This window comes from Clupea harengus, chromosome 5, assembly GCF_900700415.2.
Source record: "Clupea harengus chromosome 5, Ch_v2.0.2, whole genome shotgun sequence".
Classification (NCBI taxonomy): domain Eukaryota; kingdom Metazoa; phylum Chordata; class Actinopteri; order Clupeiformes; family Clupeidae; genus Clupea; species Clupea harengus.
The window spans coordinates 31304363-31318839 of NC_045156.1; the positions used below are offsets into that span (position 1 = coordinate 31304363).

Here is a 14477-nt window from a genome sequence, read left to right on the forward strand (position 1 = left end):
ATTCTTGCCCTGCTTGCCCTGATACTTCCACATTCATGTTTATCATACCAGGGGAGTAGTCTGCAAGAAAGACCAGAGTATGGTAGCAAGGGCCAATATCCTACATAGAGGTCTGTAGACAGTACGTAGATTTCATTCTCTTTCAAAATGGGCAGGTGAACTATTGTATAAACATTTAGCAAGAGGTGATACACTCCTCATGTGAAATAAATAATACTTAGTAGGGCACTCAACAGCCAAGCTGCTGGAACCCTGACAAACTATATATTCTTATTAAGATGTTATATATATCATCTTAACTCTGGTTCTGCCTGCAGAGGCGTCTGAGGAGCACAAGCAGTAATGAAAACATGTCCACAGTGTGTGGAGAATCACTTCTGCTGGCCAGTAGGTGATGCTGGGATGAACAATGGGATATTTCGGCCCTATGAGGACAAAAATGGCAGCGCACGTGCACTGTTTCTCCAAAAGAGGACATAGTTCAGAGAGAGAGGGAGAGGTAAAGGTGTGATTTAAAGGCACTAAGTGGGCAGAGCCGGACAAACGTTAAGTAGTGAAAAGTTTAAAGGTTAAAGCCTTCTGCTAGCATTGTCTATTGATCTGTGTCATTGTCAATCTGTCATCGATCATGAAACTGAATGCATCAAGACAAGACTAGAATGTAAGATGGCAATATTGCTGCAGGTTCTGCACCATGTTCAAGATAAATATAGCCCATCTCACGTCCATTCTGGAGACTTTATTTAGACCTAGAATGTAAAATGTCCAAACATTCGTAACATGTGATAAAAAAACATTTGCATAATGGATAACATTTACAACTTCAGAGCTAGGTACTGAAACGAAAACATGTGAAGTGTACATCTTTGCTGAGATGTTATATGTTTCAGCAGATATCCTGGCACTTAGCACATCTTGTGCGAGCAGGAGAGGTCGAGTCTAGGGCCCTTCAAATCTTGAGAGCTGTATGGTATAGAATCAAACAGTAATAATAATAATAATTTATTTTATTTGTAATGCACTCTTCATTCAATAGAATCTCAGAGTGCCAGTCTCTTCTGTGTCTAGGTTGGTATGACTGGTTTGGCTTGGTCTCGTATTGGTTAATCCTGAACTTAAGCAATGCCAGGGACATGAAGCATCCTGACCTACCAATGGTAAACTAACTAACCCTATACAAAAGGGGAGGGGCATGAGATGAGAGTGACCATATGCAATTCATCTTCAATGAAAAAGTTGAATTTTATGGTTTTTACATAGAAAACTGACTGCTGATTGAGTTACATTATTATCCCGGTAACCTCAAGTCAGAAACATCTATTAGGGGCCAAAATCAAGGTGGTGTTGTGGCTCTTGTGTTGTGGCTCTTGTGGCTCTTGTGTGTATCTAGGGGTAAATATTTGAATTCAACTTTATTCTACAGCACCATTAACAATTCACATTGTTGTCTCAAGGTACTTTACAGAGCGCAAGGTCTGAACCCCCTGAGACCAAGGTCACAGGCCACAGTGGTAAGGAAGAAACCCTCTGACTAATTATAATGTCTCTTATGTAATTGAATTCATTTTATAATTTGGCTATTTGTAGGTTTTTTCATTTGCAGGTTTCCACGTTTCTTCCGCTTTGGTCCACTAAATGAGTGCTGCCGAGTGTCCTCTGATCCTTAAGCACCTCCATTTGGGCCGAGCTGAGCGGTGAAAACACCATAGATGACACGAGGACCATCTGGTGAGTCATTCTTGCTATGGACATATAAAGTTACATTTCTGTTGTTGTATTACACTAAATGTAACCTATTAATGTATAACACTAATTCTTTATTATATATAACATTGGTTCTAGTGCATGAAATCTACACTGGCTGATATTTTAAAGAGCCCTGTGATCCCTTGTGACATTACATACATAATTAAATAACTACATACCTGTTGCTGGTTGCCATTGTGAATTCATTAATTAAATATGTCATGAAATATGTCAAATTCATCCATCAAAGCTGGTGATCAGAGTATGTCACAATCAGTCGATGGTGAGATTTTTTTTTCAGCAAATTAGGTAAAGAGATTTGTTTGTTGAGTTTGTTTGTTTGTTTGTTGAGTCAGAAAATAACTGGATAATGTAAATCCATAATAGAACTGAACTGAGTTTTATTCAGGTGGACGACCCTCCCCTTTCTGCTCAAACATTTATGGTAGTGTATGCATGAATACAATCAAAAAGCATCCAATACTACGGTAGGCTACAGCCCACTTTAGCATTTAGCGCTAACATGAAACTTTGAATGTGCATTCAGAATATTATCCACCAGTACAGGCTTGGAGTTAAATGTGCCTGTAATGTTAGTCACCAGATACATTCAAAACAAACCAACCCTAATATGTGTAATCGGCGGAGCAAGATATTTCTTGAAAAAAAAAACACTCCCTTGAGTGAAAGAAAGAAGAAAGAAATTGAACAAGAAAAGCAGATATTCGCAGTTTGAAGAAAGTCTTTCCACTGGTCACAAAAAGACAAATGGTCACTCCTCCTGAAGAGTGTGTTTAGTGGGAGAGCTTTCTGCTGCACTGCACACCGTGCGGTCATCATCATCTTCTGATGTCGTGAAGTCTGCTGTCCTCGCTGCACATGAGATCTCTCCAGAAGATTACACACACCATGGTTGTGGAACCTGAAGGAGAGAGGAGACCATACCCACATACAATATTCTGGGGAAAAGGAAATAGCTTTTGATAGATGCGTTCGTTTCTAAAACATCCGTCATGATTATGAGAAATTGAGGTGAAAAACTATCTAGAAGATCCAAGCAAGGACATGAAGAAAGCTGCTGCTGTGGCAGATGATTTTGAGCTCACTCATTCAAAGCAGAGCAGGGTACTTGTAGACCTTGTAGAGGTGATATGGGAGTAGTTAATTAAAAAAAAAAAAGTTTTTAAATGTATTTAATAATAATTTAATACATTTTCATTTATTAAGTTTAAGTTTTGGTGGGGAAGTGTTCCTGTACACATCTATACACACATTTCATAAGTACATTTACATGCATTTACATTTTGTTTATTTTATAACATTTATTAAAACAGGTGTGACATTTTCAAACATCTTAGTCCTTGTAAAAAGATCAAAATAATTTAAATAAAACTGGGGGAAAAAACCTAAAGGCATAAAGCCAGGCGGGCTCTCTGTGCAAGACTGATGGGGGCCACGGGAGAAGGTAAGTCTCATCTCTTTGGGGGTCTGTCAGGTGCCAGACGACCATTTGAGTTCCGTTTGTGTTGTTTTGTTACGCACACACACCTTAGATACTGCCACACTTTCTGTCCTTTCGAGAGCATAGGTTTAACAAGCTGGCAGAGTAGCCTGGTATGCAACAGTATTTTGTTCCACCTATGAAACATATTTGGTATAACAGTGGCATCTTTGGTAACACAGCCTTTTGAGTCAATTAGTGAACCTAGCATACAGCCATCTTATGTTTCTTTTCTTTCTCCATAGACAGCTTGTCAGGAGCCGTGTCAAATGTGTATCAGTGTTGTTCTATATTTAAGAGCAGGCCCCTCCACCCTACAACATAAAGCTGGATCCAGGCGTGCTCCGCTCGCAAACACATATGACAACACAAGAGCCAAGTATCCAGCTGATAGCTAGCCCTGTTGACTGTAAGCAGTCACTCATTACAGGTTTGGTATAATCTTGTTTTTAATTGATGAATGTCATTGGTTCCACCCGTGTTTGAAAAACTAACATCATAGCTAGTGTCACTACAAAACAGAACTTTAATTTTCACCTTAAATTATCCTTAGAAAGAAATAATACTGATTTGTTTAGGGGCAAAACCGCTTAATTTGTCTTCTAAATAGGAGAAATTGAGCTATTTAATAACAGCAGAAAAGGCTTTCCATTTGACCCTTATTGTCAAATATTGCATGATGGCACTTTTAAACATGCTGTACAATGTTCCTCAATGTATGATATGGAAGGTCAGATGTATGTATGTAACCATTTGTGTGGTTTTGTCTCTATTCTTTTTACTTTTTGTTTTTACTTTTACTGTTACTAATCTTGAAAAAGTATTCACCCCCTGGCTACTTATGCTGTAGTATATTTCTAAGTCTACTCAATATTCTGCTTGCTGGAATTCAACCGAACCATTCTAAATGATTCACTTGAGCTACCCCGGTGTTGCTTTAGCCTTGTGCCTTGGGTAATTGTCCCACTGGTAGGTAATTCAATTCAATTCAATTCAATTTTATTTATATAGCGCCATAACAATACAATTGTCTCTAGGCGCTTTACAGAGCCCAGAGCTCTAAAGCCCTACTTTTACAACAGACTTCAACAGGTTTTCTTGTGATATTGTGTAGATTTTGATTTTAATTTCAATCATCCTCCCTTCAATTCTAAAGGGGTTTCCTAGTTCCTGCAGTCGAGAAATATCCCCACAGCATCTGGGTGGTGTGATACAACTTCCACCTCATCCATATGGATCCAGTGATTGTCAACTGGACATCAAAACCACTTGGATCCACTTCTCACATCGCACTTAGGCATTTGAATCACCTTGTCTCTTTAGGCTTCATTCCCTGTTATTCCCACCCTGGCACATGACCCTTATACAGACTGATTTTTAGATCCAGAGGGAGATCTCTAATTTAACCACTGAAAAGTACTGCCTAATTATCCAATTCAATTCAATTTTATTTATATAGCGCTAAAACAATACAAGTGTCTCAAGGCGCTTTATGATCAGTTATGGTCAACTAATTGCCACCTTTTTTATCATTTGTGATTAATTTGCCATCTGCCTTAATCTAGATCTCAAAAGTGTGGGCGTCTGAATACTTATGCAAGTAGTATATTTCAATTTTGAATGTATTTATTTTTAACATTAGCAGATAAATCAGTTATGTTGCCTTTGAAATATACTAGAGCATAAATATTAATAATAAAAGTATGGATTGGAAAATGATGTGTAAGTGTCTTTTGTGATTGTGAAAACGGTGATTTTCAGGGGGGTGAATAGTTGTATCTCATCGTACCTTGTGTTGAACTGTCTACAGACACAAAGTGCTGCCTTATCTCAACAGTTCACAGCAACTGTTTTAATTGTTTGTATAACTGAGACGCACGCAACACTGCTCTTTGTAAAGCAGCAGTAAAGAAGTTACTTAAAAGGTATGCAAAAACCTTGCAAATACCACAAACAGCCGAATTTCTACTGATAAAAGCTTGCTAATGTGTTAAATGGTGTATTTTGGCGATATAGCTGGTAATCCAATCCAATCTATGAAAGCATGCAGTTTGATTGCCAACACAGACCTTTTGAGTAGGGCCTTGAAACAAATCTTGAATTTAACATTTAAGTTATCTGCCATGTAAGGATAATTCAGAGATCGCCTTCAATCTGTAAACATGTAATTTATTTATAATCCCTTGAATTTCAGGACATTTGGACATCATGACAACTTAAAAGAAGTAACTAAGGGTTGGCTGAATTGAAGTAAAGGGAGCATGTTTGCAAATTAAACTAAGGGCTTTGCATAGTTTCAGGGGCTGAAAAAGGTAAATGTTAGTGTAATTTAAAGGCCCATTATGCGAGAATTGGTATTTTGTTATAGGCCACTGAGCTCCCCCCAAAGTTGCAGAGTGTAATTCACTTTTACGCCACTGTCGTAAATACAAATCTCGCTTTGAGACCCCCTAATGGCCAGTAGTGACATAGACATATATTATTATAGGTATATATGTCTATGAGTAGTAAGCTTGTATTTGCTGAACCGGCAAAGACAACGCCAGAATTCAAAGAAGCCTGTCGACTCACAAGGTAGAATAATATTATTACTCAAGATATTACATAAATGTGATTCTGCAGTCTTATTTCTTGTGATATATAGATGAACGCTAAAATAACCACACACAAAAAACATTGGCAGGGATGTTTAAGCGAGATGTTAACTAGTGAGTCGACAACTTTCCTAACACAACCAAACATCAAGCAACACAAGACATAGCAAGACAGCTAATAACCTCGGTGTCTGACTTGCATGCTTTAATACGGTGGCCGAGAGGTGCAAACCAACATTACAAAATCTGAAACCCTTCTACAAAGCTTGAGACAAATTTACATTTTGGAAAACATTTTTACATATCATAAAACAAAATTACATTACCATCACGCATTTACAAGTCCCAAAACAAATGTACATTTCAGAAAACAAATTTACAAATGACATTAACCGGAAAGGGATTACCAACTCCGAGATTGGAAGTGATAACGGAAGCGCTCAATTTGTTCTTTTGTTTGAGCACCTGCCACATCATGCGGTAACCTAAACAGCTGTCCAGGTCCACGAAGTTCTAGTCGTATTGCCCTAATTATGACGTTTGCAGAGAAGAAATCCTGTCTGCGATATAACCCGGCATCATTCAGTTTGCTTTTTCACCATGAACTCCATCCATCAACTCAAATTGAGCACTTCCGTTATCACTTCCACGTCAATCACGGAGTTGGTACATTCCCTTTCCGGTTAATGTCATTTGTAAATTTGTTTCGCCACTTGTAAATTTGTTTCGGGACTTGTAAAAGTGTTTTGTGTCTTGTTAATTTGTTTTCTGAAATGTAAATTTGTAAATGTGTTATGGTAATGTAATTTTGTTTTATGATATGTAATTTTTTTCCCCAAAATGTAAATTTGTCTCAAGCTTTGTAAAAGTGTTTCAGACTTTGTAATGTTGGTTTGCTCCTCTCCTCTCGGCCACTTAACTCTCTCTTCCTCTTCAGCGCTGCCCGGACAATGTATTCATCGGTTTCTTCGTCGCGTATTGTTAAACCAAAATTATGTTATTTTAAGGTAAAATTGTTATACAATGTTGCTACAAAGTGTTTTATGTTTTGTGATGTGTTTGATGATGTTAGCAAGCAAGCAAGCAAGCAACACTTATTTATGCTACCACAGTTGTAAGAGGGGTTTAAAACGAATAAGCTAGTGAATTTTGTTCAATTTAGCTCTCTATCTAATTCACAGACACTGTACATCATATTGATCATCATGACTGACACATCATATTATCGGTTTCCAGGGCTCTCCAGTTCAATTTGAATCAGCACTCAGCTCTACTTCACTAGATGTGTCGTTGAAAACCTACCGCTACCACTCGTCATTGTGATCATTGCCTAAGTTTTTTTTTTTTTTTAAACAAGAAAAGTGGGGGGAAACTGCTGGACTGTGGAAACTTAAATGGTCACACTTTATTTGGATGGTCCCCTATACACGATATACAGATGCTCAAATTATAAACATACTATCTGTTATTACTATCTGTTAGGGATTTGGTTTGTTTAAGGAGATGTTCAATGAACAATTAGAAAGACTGAACTTAAATTTCAACAAACCATCTGTAAAGTATTTGTATAGACGGACTAACCAAATAAAACTTTACCACTGAGACACCTACAGATTCACCCAAAAAATAAACTCTGTAAAGTAATTTGAGGAAAAGATGGCAAATTATAGGGAATAGCAGACATGATCCAAGTAGTTGATGCCGCCATATTGTAAACATCTATCATTCTAACAGACATTTTTGGCCATCATTTCTGCTTTGAAAATATTTCAAGTTTGTTTTTGCATAAAATATTTGATCTTAGTGGAATGCCCAGATATACCTGTTGTACACTCTTAAAATAAAGAACCTTATTGTGAACCTTCATATCAAGTGAATGGTTCTTAATGAAAATAAAGGTTCTTAAATGGTGCTTGACATGGCTCCATGGTTCCGTAGATGGAGTTGCTCAAATCAAGTGAATGGCTTGTAACGGTTTTCCAGAAAGAGTATTGTCCTATAACTGTACTCATAGCCCTTCCTAAAAATGCTTTAATTCTATAATGCTATAGGTCTAGTAAAGGTGTACAATCATTTCTTTTCAGTTTTCAAAACATTTTATGAGTTATGCAGTTCCCATAGGGAGTCCATGTGATGTATCCATATGTGGTATATCATGAGAACTGAAACAAAACGAAATGGAACACATGATGTCCAGGCAGTAGAAAGTTCAGTCAGGTTTTCCCACCGTTTTCCGGGCACGCCTAGCTGGGAGAAGGCAGAAGGCACACTTAGGACCAGTTGGGGTGATCATATCTTTAAGACGGCCTGGTAAGACCTTGGGATCCACTAGCCAGAGCTGGGGACTTTGGCTGTTCGCAGGTCTCTAATGCAACCTTCGTTACCCCGATTTAAGACAAGCAGTTGAAAAACAATTGGGCGTTCATAATCTTTGTGAATTTACAAATCCAGGTGCTTCAGATAATTCACTGGAGAGGAAAAACAGAAATAAGACACAAACACACACATATATATACAGCCGCGGAAAAAATTAAGAGACCACTTCAAAATGATCAGTTTCTCTGGTTTTACTATAGATTGGTAAGTGTTTGAGTACAAGTTACATTTTTGTTTTATTCTATAAACTACTGACAACATTTCTACCTAATTTCAAATAAAAATATTGTCATTTAGAGCATTTATTTGCAGAAAAATGATAATTGGTCAAAATAACAAAAAAAAAAAGTGTTTCCAGATGTCGTATAATGCAAAGAAAACAAGTTCATATTCATTTTTAAACAACACAATACTAATGTTTTAACTTAGGGAGTGTTCAGAAATCAATATTTGGTGGAATACTGCTCACTTCTGACCTCATTTGTTAAAGGACTAAAACCCTGATGACTCCAGCTTCAGACCGGTGGATTCCCATACCTCCCTTCCGCGACTCCCAGGATGCTCTGTTCTTCCGCCCCTGCGCCCTATACTTCTGTGTTTTGATCGTTTTTGCTAAATTCTTATCTTCTGTGCTTTCCTGTTGTGCTTTGAATCCTGTTTGCTTTGTTTTGTCCCCGTTATTTCCCTGTTCCCTTGGCTTTGGCTCTCCTAATAAACTTCCATCCCTCGAACATCTTGTGTGTCGCCTGAAGTCCATGACAGTTACATAGCATTGCTTAGTAAACAAGCTATCATTTTGCCTGACCAATACAGTATGCTCATCTAGTACAGTGTCCCAGAAACTCTCGGGCCCATTGTGAATTATCACAAGGTCTTCACACACGCAGATCACATATGAAGATCATTACACTACAAAACACTTGTGTATGCACAGAGTTATATTCAGACTTTAATGACTTTAATCGCACAAGCGACACACCGCACACTGCAACACACGTGAATACATGGAGGCGACACAGGACACACACACACACACACGCCTGAGGTCGTTTGTGAATTTAGCTTCTGCATTTATCCCATCCCGGACTGTCCTTCCTCCAGGACACCAGGAGCAGTGGGCAGCTTTTTTTAAGCGCCCGGGGACCAGGTGAGATAAGCCGTCTGTCTTGGTCAGGGACCGACGAAGAGTGTTCTGTTCTTTTGCATGTTTTTTCTGTTGGGGTTTTTAGCGGAGGAAACCCCTTGTGAAAACGGGGAGAACATGCAAACTCCACACAGAAGGGCCCGGGAGATAGTCCACCTGAGCACTGAAGGTCTGGGGAGGACCTGCCCCCCAGAGCCAACAGCGCCCCATGCGGGAATCGAACGCATGACCTTCTTGCGGTGAGGCTGCAGTGTAAGCAACTGAGCCACCGTGCAAGCAATGACAATTATGATGTTAAAATCCGCCGTTCTAGGGATAGAAGCTCAGTAACCATTCATTACAGCATTTCTAAAAAGAAAAGAAGTTGCATACATGACATGTGACATGGCATAAAATTTATGCCATGTCATTTATGCCATATTTAAATGAGGAAAAAGCGAGGGGTGGTGTTGGGCGGTGGGTTGGGCAAAGAGCAAAGAGCTGACTGATCGTAACAGCACTGTGTGACTTACTGATCACTGTCAGTGACGTGCGGTGAGGTTCAGATTTACAAATACATAAACCCAATAGAGTATCTTAAATCACCATTCAATTGGCAGCTTGCACATTGACTACTAGCTGTTTTTCATATCAGCAATCTTTACACAGGTATAGGTAAGGTTCATGACAGTTGGCAGCTGCTAGTTTGTGATGAACTCGTGTTAATATGTGTGAATATGCACTCATGAATATGAACTCTTTCATACGAAGTTGCACAATCACCCTGAGGGTTTCTACCTTTTCCCATTATATTTTAAGAGTTAAATCGAAGAAGACTATAACATCAGCTAGATAACCAGCTATCATTTCATGCAAATTGAACTCTTCCAATTAAATCGTTTAAGGTTATTAAGTTTCCGTATCTAGCTAATTAGCTAGCGTAGCAACTGGATAACCATAGCAACCAGGAAACACAACTTCAGCTGCAATTTAAGTTTAATTTCTCAAAATCAGCTCACCAATAAAAAGCAGTCTTGGGTTCAAAGTGATCACAATCACTTGTGTGATTTTAAATGGCTTCACATAGACATTAAACAATCCTAAGAGAAAAAATGGGAAATCAACGTTGCTGCCGCTGTACGTCCAAAACCAAATGTATTCTTGAGGTTCCAAACATTTTCAAAGCAATTTGGCTTTGAATGTGAGAAGTCGATCGAGTTATCTTCTGTCCCGTCGTTTGAAGCATACCTTTTAGCTCCGGCATTGGTCTCCCATTATTGATCACTTCACATTTTGATTGAAAGTCCAGTTTTGAGAAATGTTTTAGCTTAGAAATAGAATCTTCCTTTTTCGCAGTGAGGGCATATAAGTGTAGAAGAATAGCAACGGCAGAACCAGCATAAACCCTGCCGGTGGGCTCTCGCACGCCCCCTTCATTGAGGCAGAGGTACTGTGTGCCTCACCTCCGTGCTTTTTCAATGCGGTTTTATCTCAGATCAACAAGACTAAATAGGTTCTACGCATGCACACGCATGCACTAAACCCAGTTTGTGAGGAATTGCGCAATCTGAGGTGAGGCACTGCATCACCGTCTCGCTGTCTGTTTGAACAGGACATGCGCAAATTCAGCGATTTTGATTGTAAAAATGCTCGAAATGATTGGAATCATGCAGAAATTACATTTATAGCACAGATCAGTAGAGAAATATTAATATATATTTTTTTACTTTTCACGATGACAGGTTCTGCCTCCCCTGCCTCCCCTGACCGCACGTCCCTGATCACTGTGTAACTTAGTGATCACTGTGTGGCCTGACACACTACTACTTTGAAAGGTAAAGAGACATGTGGTAGGAGCTGCAGCTATTCCTTGGAACTTCTTATTGGCGTTGTTCTCCTTCCTTTTGTGCAGGAGGTTAAACACCTTGTTATCACAGATGATGTGGAAGTCCTCAGCGAGCCACCACTTCCAGATCTGTCTTCGAGCGTTTGCACCATGGAACCAGAAAATCCTGATTAAAACGGTTGATACTGATGTTTTGGTGTTGGCTGTGGCAGTGGCTTAGGGTCTACAGCCAGAACATGAGCTTTGGTTGGCATTTTTTAAGCGGGTTTAACAGCTGTTGTAAAAGACACCCAACATAGATGGTAATGCACTGGCCAGCTATAGGCCGATATCCAATCTTCCATTCATTAGTAAAATACTTGAAAAGACAGTTTCAGTGCAAATAAACTCCTTTCTTAAAGAAAACAATATCCTGGAGAAATTTCAATCAGGCTTTAGAACATGCCACAGCCCTGAAACAGCTCCTACTAAAGTAATCAGTGACCTCAGACTAAATTTGGATGCAAATAAGGTCTTAATCCTTGTCCTCTTAGACCTAAGTGCAGGGTTTGATACGATTGACCATGACGTACTATCAATCGTCTTGAAAAGTTAGTTGGGCTTCCTGACTCTGTGTTAAACTGGTCCAGGACTTACATCAAAGGGAGAACGTTTTACGTCAGGCTTGGAGATCATGGGTCTAAGAAACTGCTTTGGGGTTGCACAAGGGTGGTGCCTTGGTCCATTATTATTCTCACTATACATGCTGGACATCATTAGAGAACACAATGTATGTTTCCATAGTTATGCGGATGACACGCAACTGTACATATCTGCTGAACCAAATGATGCTGTAGCTATAAACTCTATTACTACTTGTCTTTTGGCGATAAATAAGTGGATGAACAATAATTACTTAAAGTTAAACAAAGACAAAACTGAGATCCTACTCAGTTGGCCCTAAAACAAAAAGAGAAATGCTGTTTAATAATCTGGGGAAATGAACTCCCTGGATTAAATCTGAGGTTACAAATCTTGGTGTTATCTTAGATTCAGATCTAAGTTTCAAGTCCCACGTTAACAAGGTGATGAAAACATAGTTTTTCCACCTTATAACATACATTTTTGGGGGGGAAGGAAAACACCGTTTTATGGTGGATATGCTGGTCAGCGGTTTATGTGGCCTAGGTCTATGCCCTTATTTGGCCCAATATAGGAATTGATTTATTTATTATACGTCTGTGAATTAATTCTATGATGTGACGAAACTTTCCATATGATGTATGTATGTATTTTTTAAATATAAAAAAACAACATTTGGCGCGATTGGCGCCCCATTTTGTTTGGGACCTGTCATCATTGGGTAGATCTAAAATTTTGTTTGGAGCGCGCACTGTGACAATCTGCGTCATGTGATGACAGTTGGTTAAAGATGACGCAATAGTGGCGGCTTAAGGGTCCCGTCCTCATCGCTAAACGTAGACGGAATAAGGACGATGACTATGACCTATGTTGTGCACAGCCGTGCAACCCGGTTTTGTTTATAATACGCTGTAGTTTTGGAATGGCATATGTCACGTTTACGACTGTTCCTTTCGGCAGTATTTGATATGCAATGTTTTGTCCGAAGACTAAGCTATTGAGAAAACTAAAGTGCAGACATAGTGCGACCTAAACAATGACAGTAGTAAAGGTCTGTATCCTGATTGTCAGGTGCAGGATGGTAGGCTATGACAACATTTTTAAATTCTAATAGCATAAGACGTTTGGAGGCGTTGTATGCGGATTTCACTGGAAAAGAGGCATAGATCTCGCAAACCTCCAGCTGTTTCTAAAGCGTGTTGAAATAGCCTAAGATTGTGTACATATTTGAACGTTTGTGGATTTTAACGTTTTTATTCAACTTCATGGAAAAGAATCGATGAAAACAAATGAATCACAGTTGGTTCATTGGAAATCGCATCATGTGGGCACCAACGGACGAAGAGAAAATAGGAGTGGGTAAGTTATTTGCAGTTTCTATCGGAAGGCCTATTTGTCATCCAAAGCTTACTGAAAACATCTAAACGTTCCTCAAATTGGACCAAATAGTTGAACGATAGCCTTATGTAGCCTTATTTTGTTAACGGCTATAACAAATAGCGTCATTCATAATGAATTAGAATAAGTCGGCTAGCTGCCTGTCAAGCTCAACCTTCTGGAAATGGATAAGTGTGAGAGACACAAATAATGGACTATTTAACCACAATAGGCACTTAAAGCAATCACACACTATTTGGCCTATATCTTAAGTGAGGCTAGGTACGTAGCCAAAGTAGCCTACGACCAATGCATGAAACGTTGTGTCTGTGTTGTGTTTCTTTTGGGCTCTATCGTGTCCCGAATTTCTAAACTTGCGTCCTAGGCTATAACCGCGGTACTGAAATGTAAGGTGTTAAAATAGTTCTCGACAGACGACGATGCACAGACATCGGCTACTTTTCAAACAAGTGCACAGGGTCTGAACAAGATAGGCGACTTGGCAAAGCTTTACCTATAGGCTGCATGTCTAACTAAACCATTCTGGCCTATTGGTAGATGGGCCTTTAAACTTTAATATAGCATTATGTATAAAATATGAAAAACCTTTAATTGCTTAAAGAGACAGTATGCAACAATTTGCCACTTTTTGAAGCATGCTTTTTTTTTACAGGCAACTAGAAAAAATATCATCTTCAAATTCATGGCATAGCCTATGCAAAAGACAGATAAACACACCTGTCCTTCCAATAGGCGCCTAACTGTGCACGAGCAGTTTTGTGGTCGGAGTTGGACCACGCCGCGAAAAAATGTAAAGAAAAGCAATTTAGAGCACGACATCTCCCACTATATATTGGCCTCTACATACTAACAGGCATTTCATCTGTGGCAACTGTGCTGTTGTTGGTGTCTGTATGGTTTTGGCATGCCTTTTCCGCTTTTGTCCAAAACTCCTTACAGCTTTAAACTATCACTTCAGTGTTCTAGCTGACTGGACAGGAGAAGAAGAGAGCACGAACAGCAACAACAACACAAATGCTAGTCTGATGCAGGGTGTGAGCCTTCTTTTGCTTAGAAGGCACTTCATTGGCTCAGTCTAATCTGCTGACCTATAATCTGAGACCTACTTAACTAGGCAATGTAGTAGGATAGATGAATAATGACTGTTATCATTAGGTCTGTATAATAAAGTAAGAAGAGTTTGAATATTTACCATAAAACATTACTCACTTTATGGAACTGCATGCCTCTAAATATGCCATACATAGCATATGATTTTCAGCTAAAACAAAG

General features: G+C 39.0%; 1 protein-coding gene and 1 long non-coding RNA gene across 2 annotated transcripts in view; both read left to right on the forward strand.

Annotated features, from left to right (window-relative positions):
• The first annotated feature begins 1617 nt into the window (after window positions 1-1617).
• On the forward strand, window positions 1618-4963 carry LOC116220603. The gene is made up of 2 exons (XR_004163776.2): window positions 1618-3677; window positions 4404-4963. It is a non-coding gene; the product is annotated as an uncharacterized LOC116220603 (long non-coding RNA).
• A 7613-nt stretch (window positions 4964-12576) lies between these two features.
• Window positions 12577-14477, forward strand: part of dock3 (dedicator of cytokinesis 3) — a 112124-nt gene continuing 110223 nt past the window's right edge. The window contains 1 exon segment of the mRNA XM_042707927.1: window positions 12577-13166. Coding sequence (XP_042563861.1) covers window positions 13097-13166 — 70 coding nt within the window. The 5' untranslated portion in view covers window positions 12577-13096.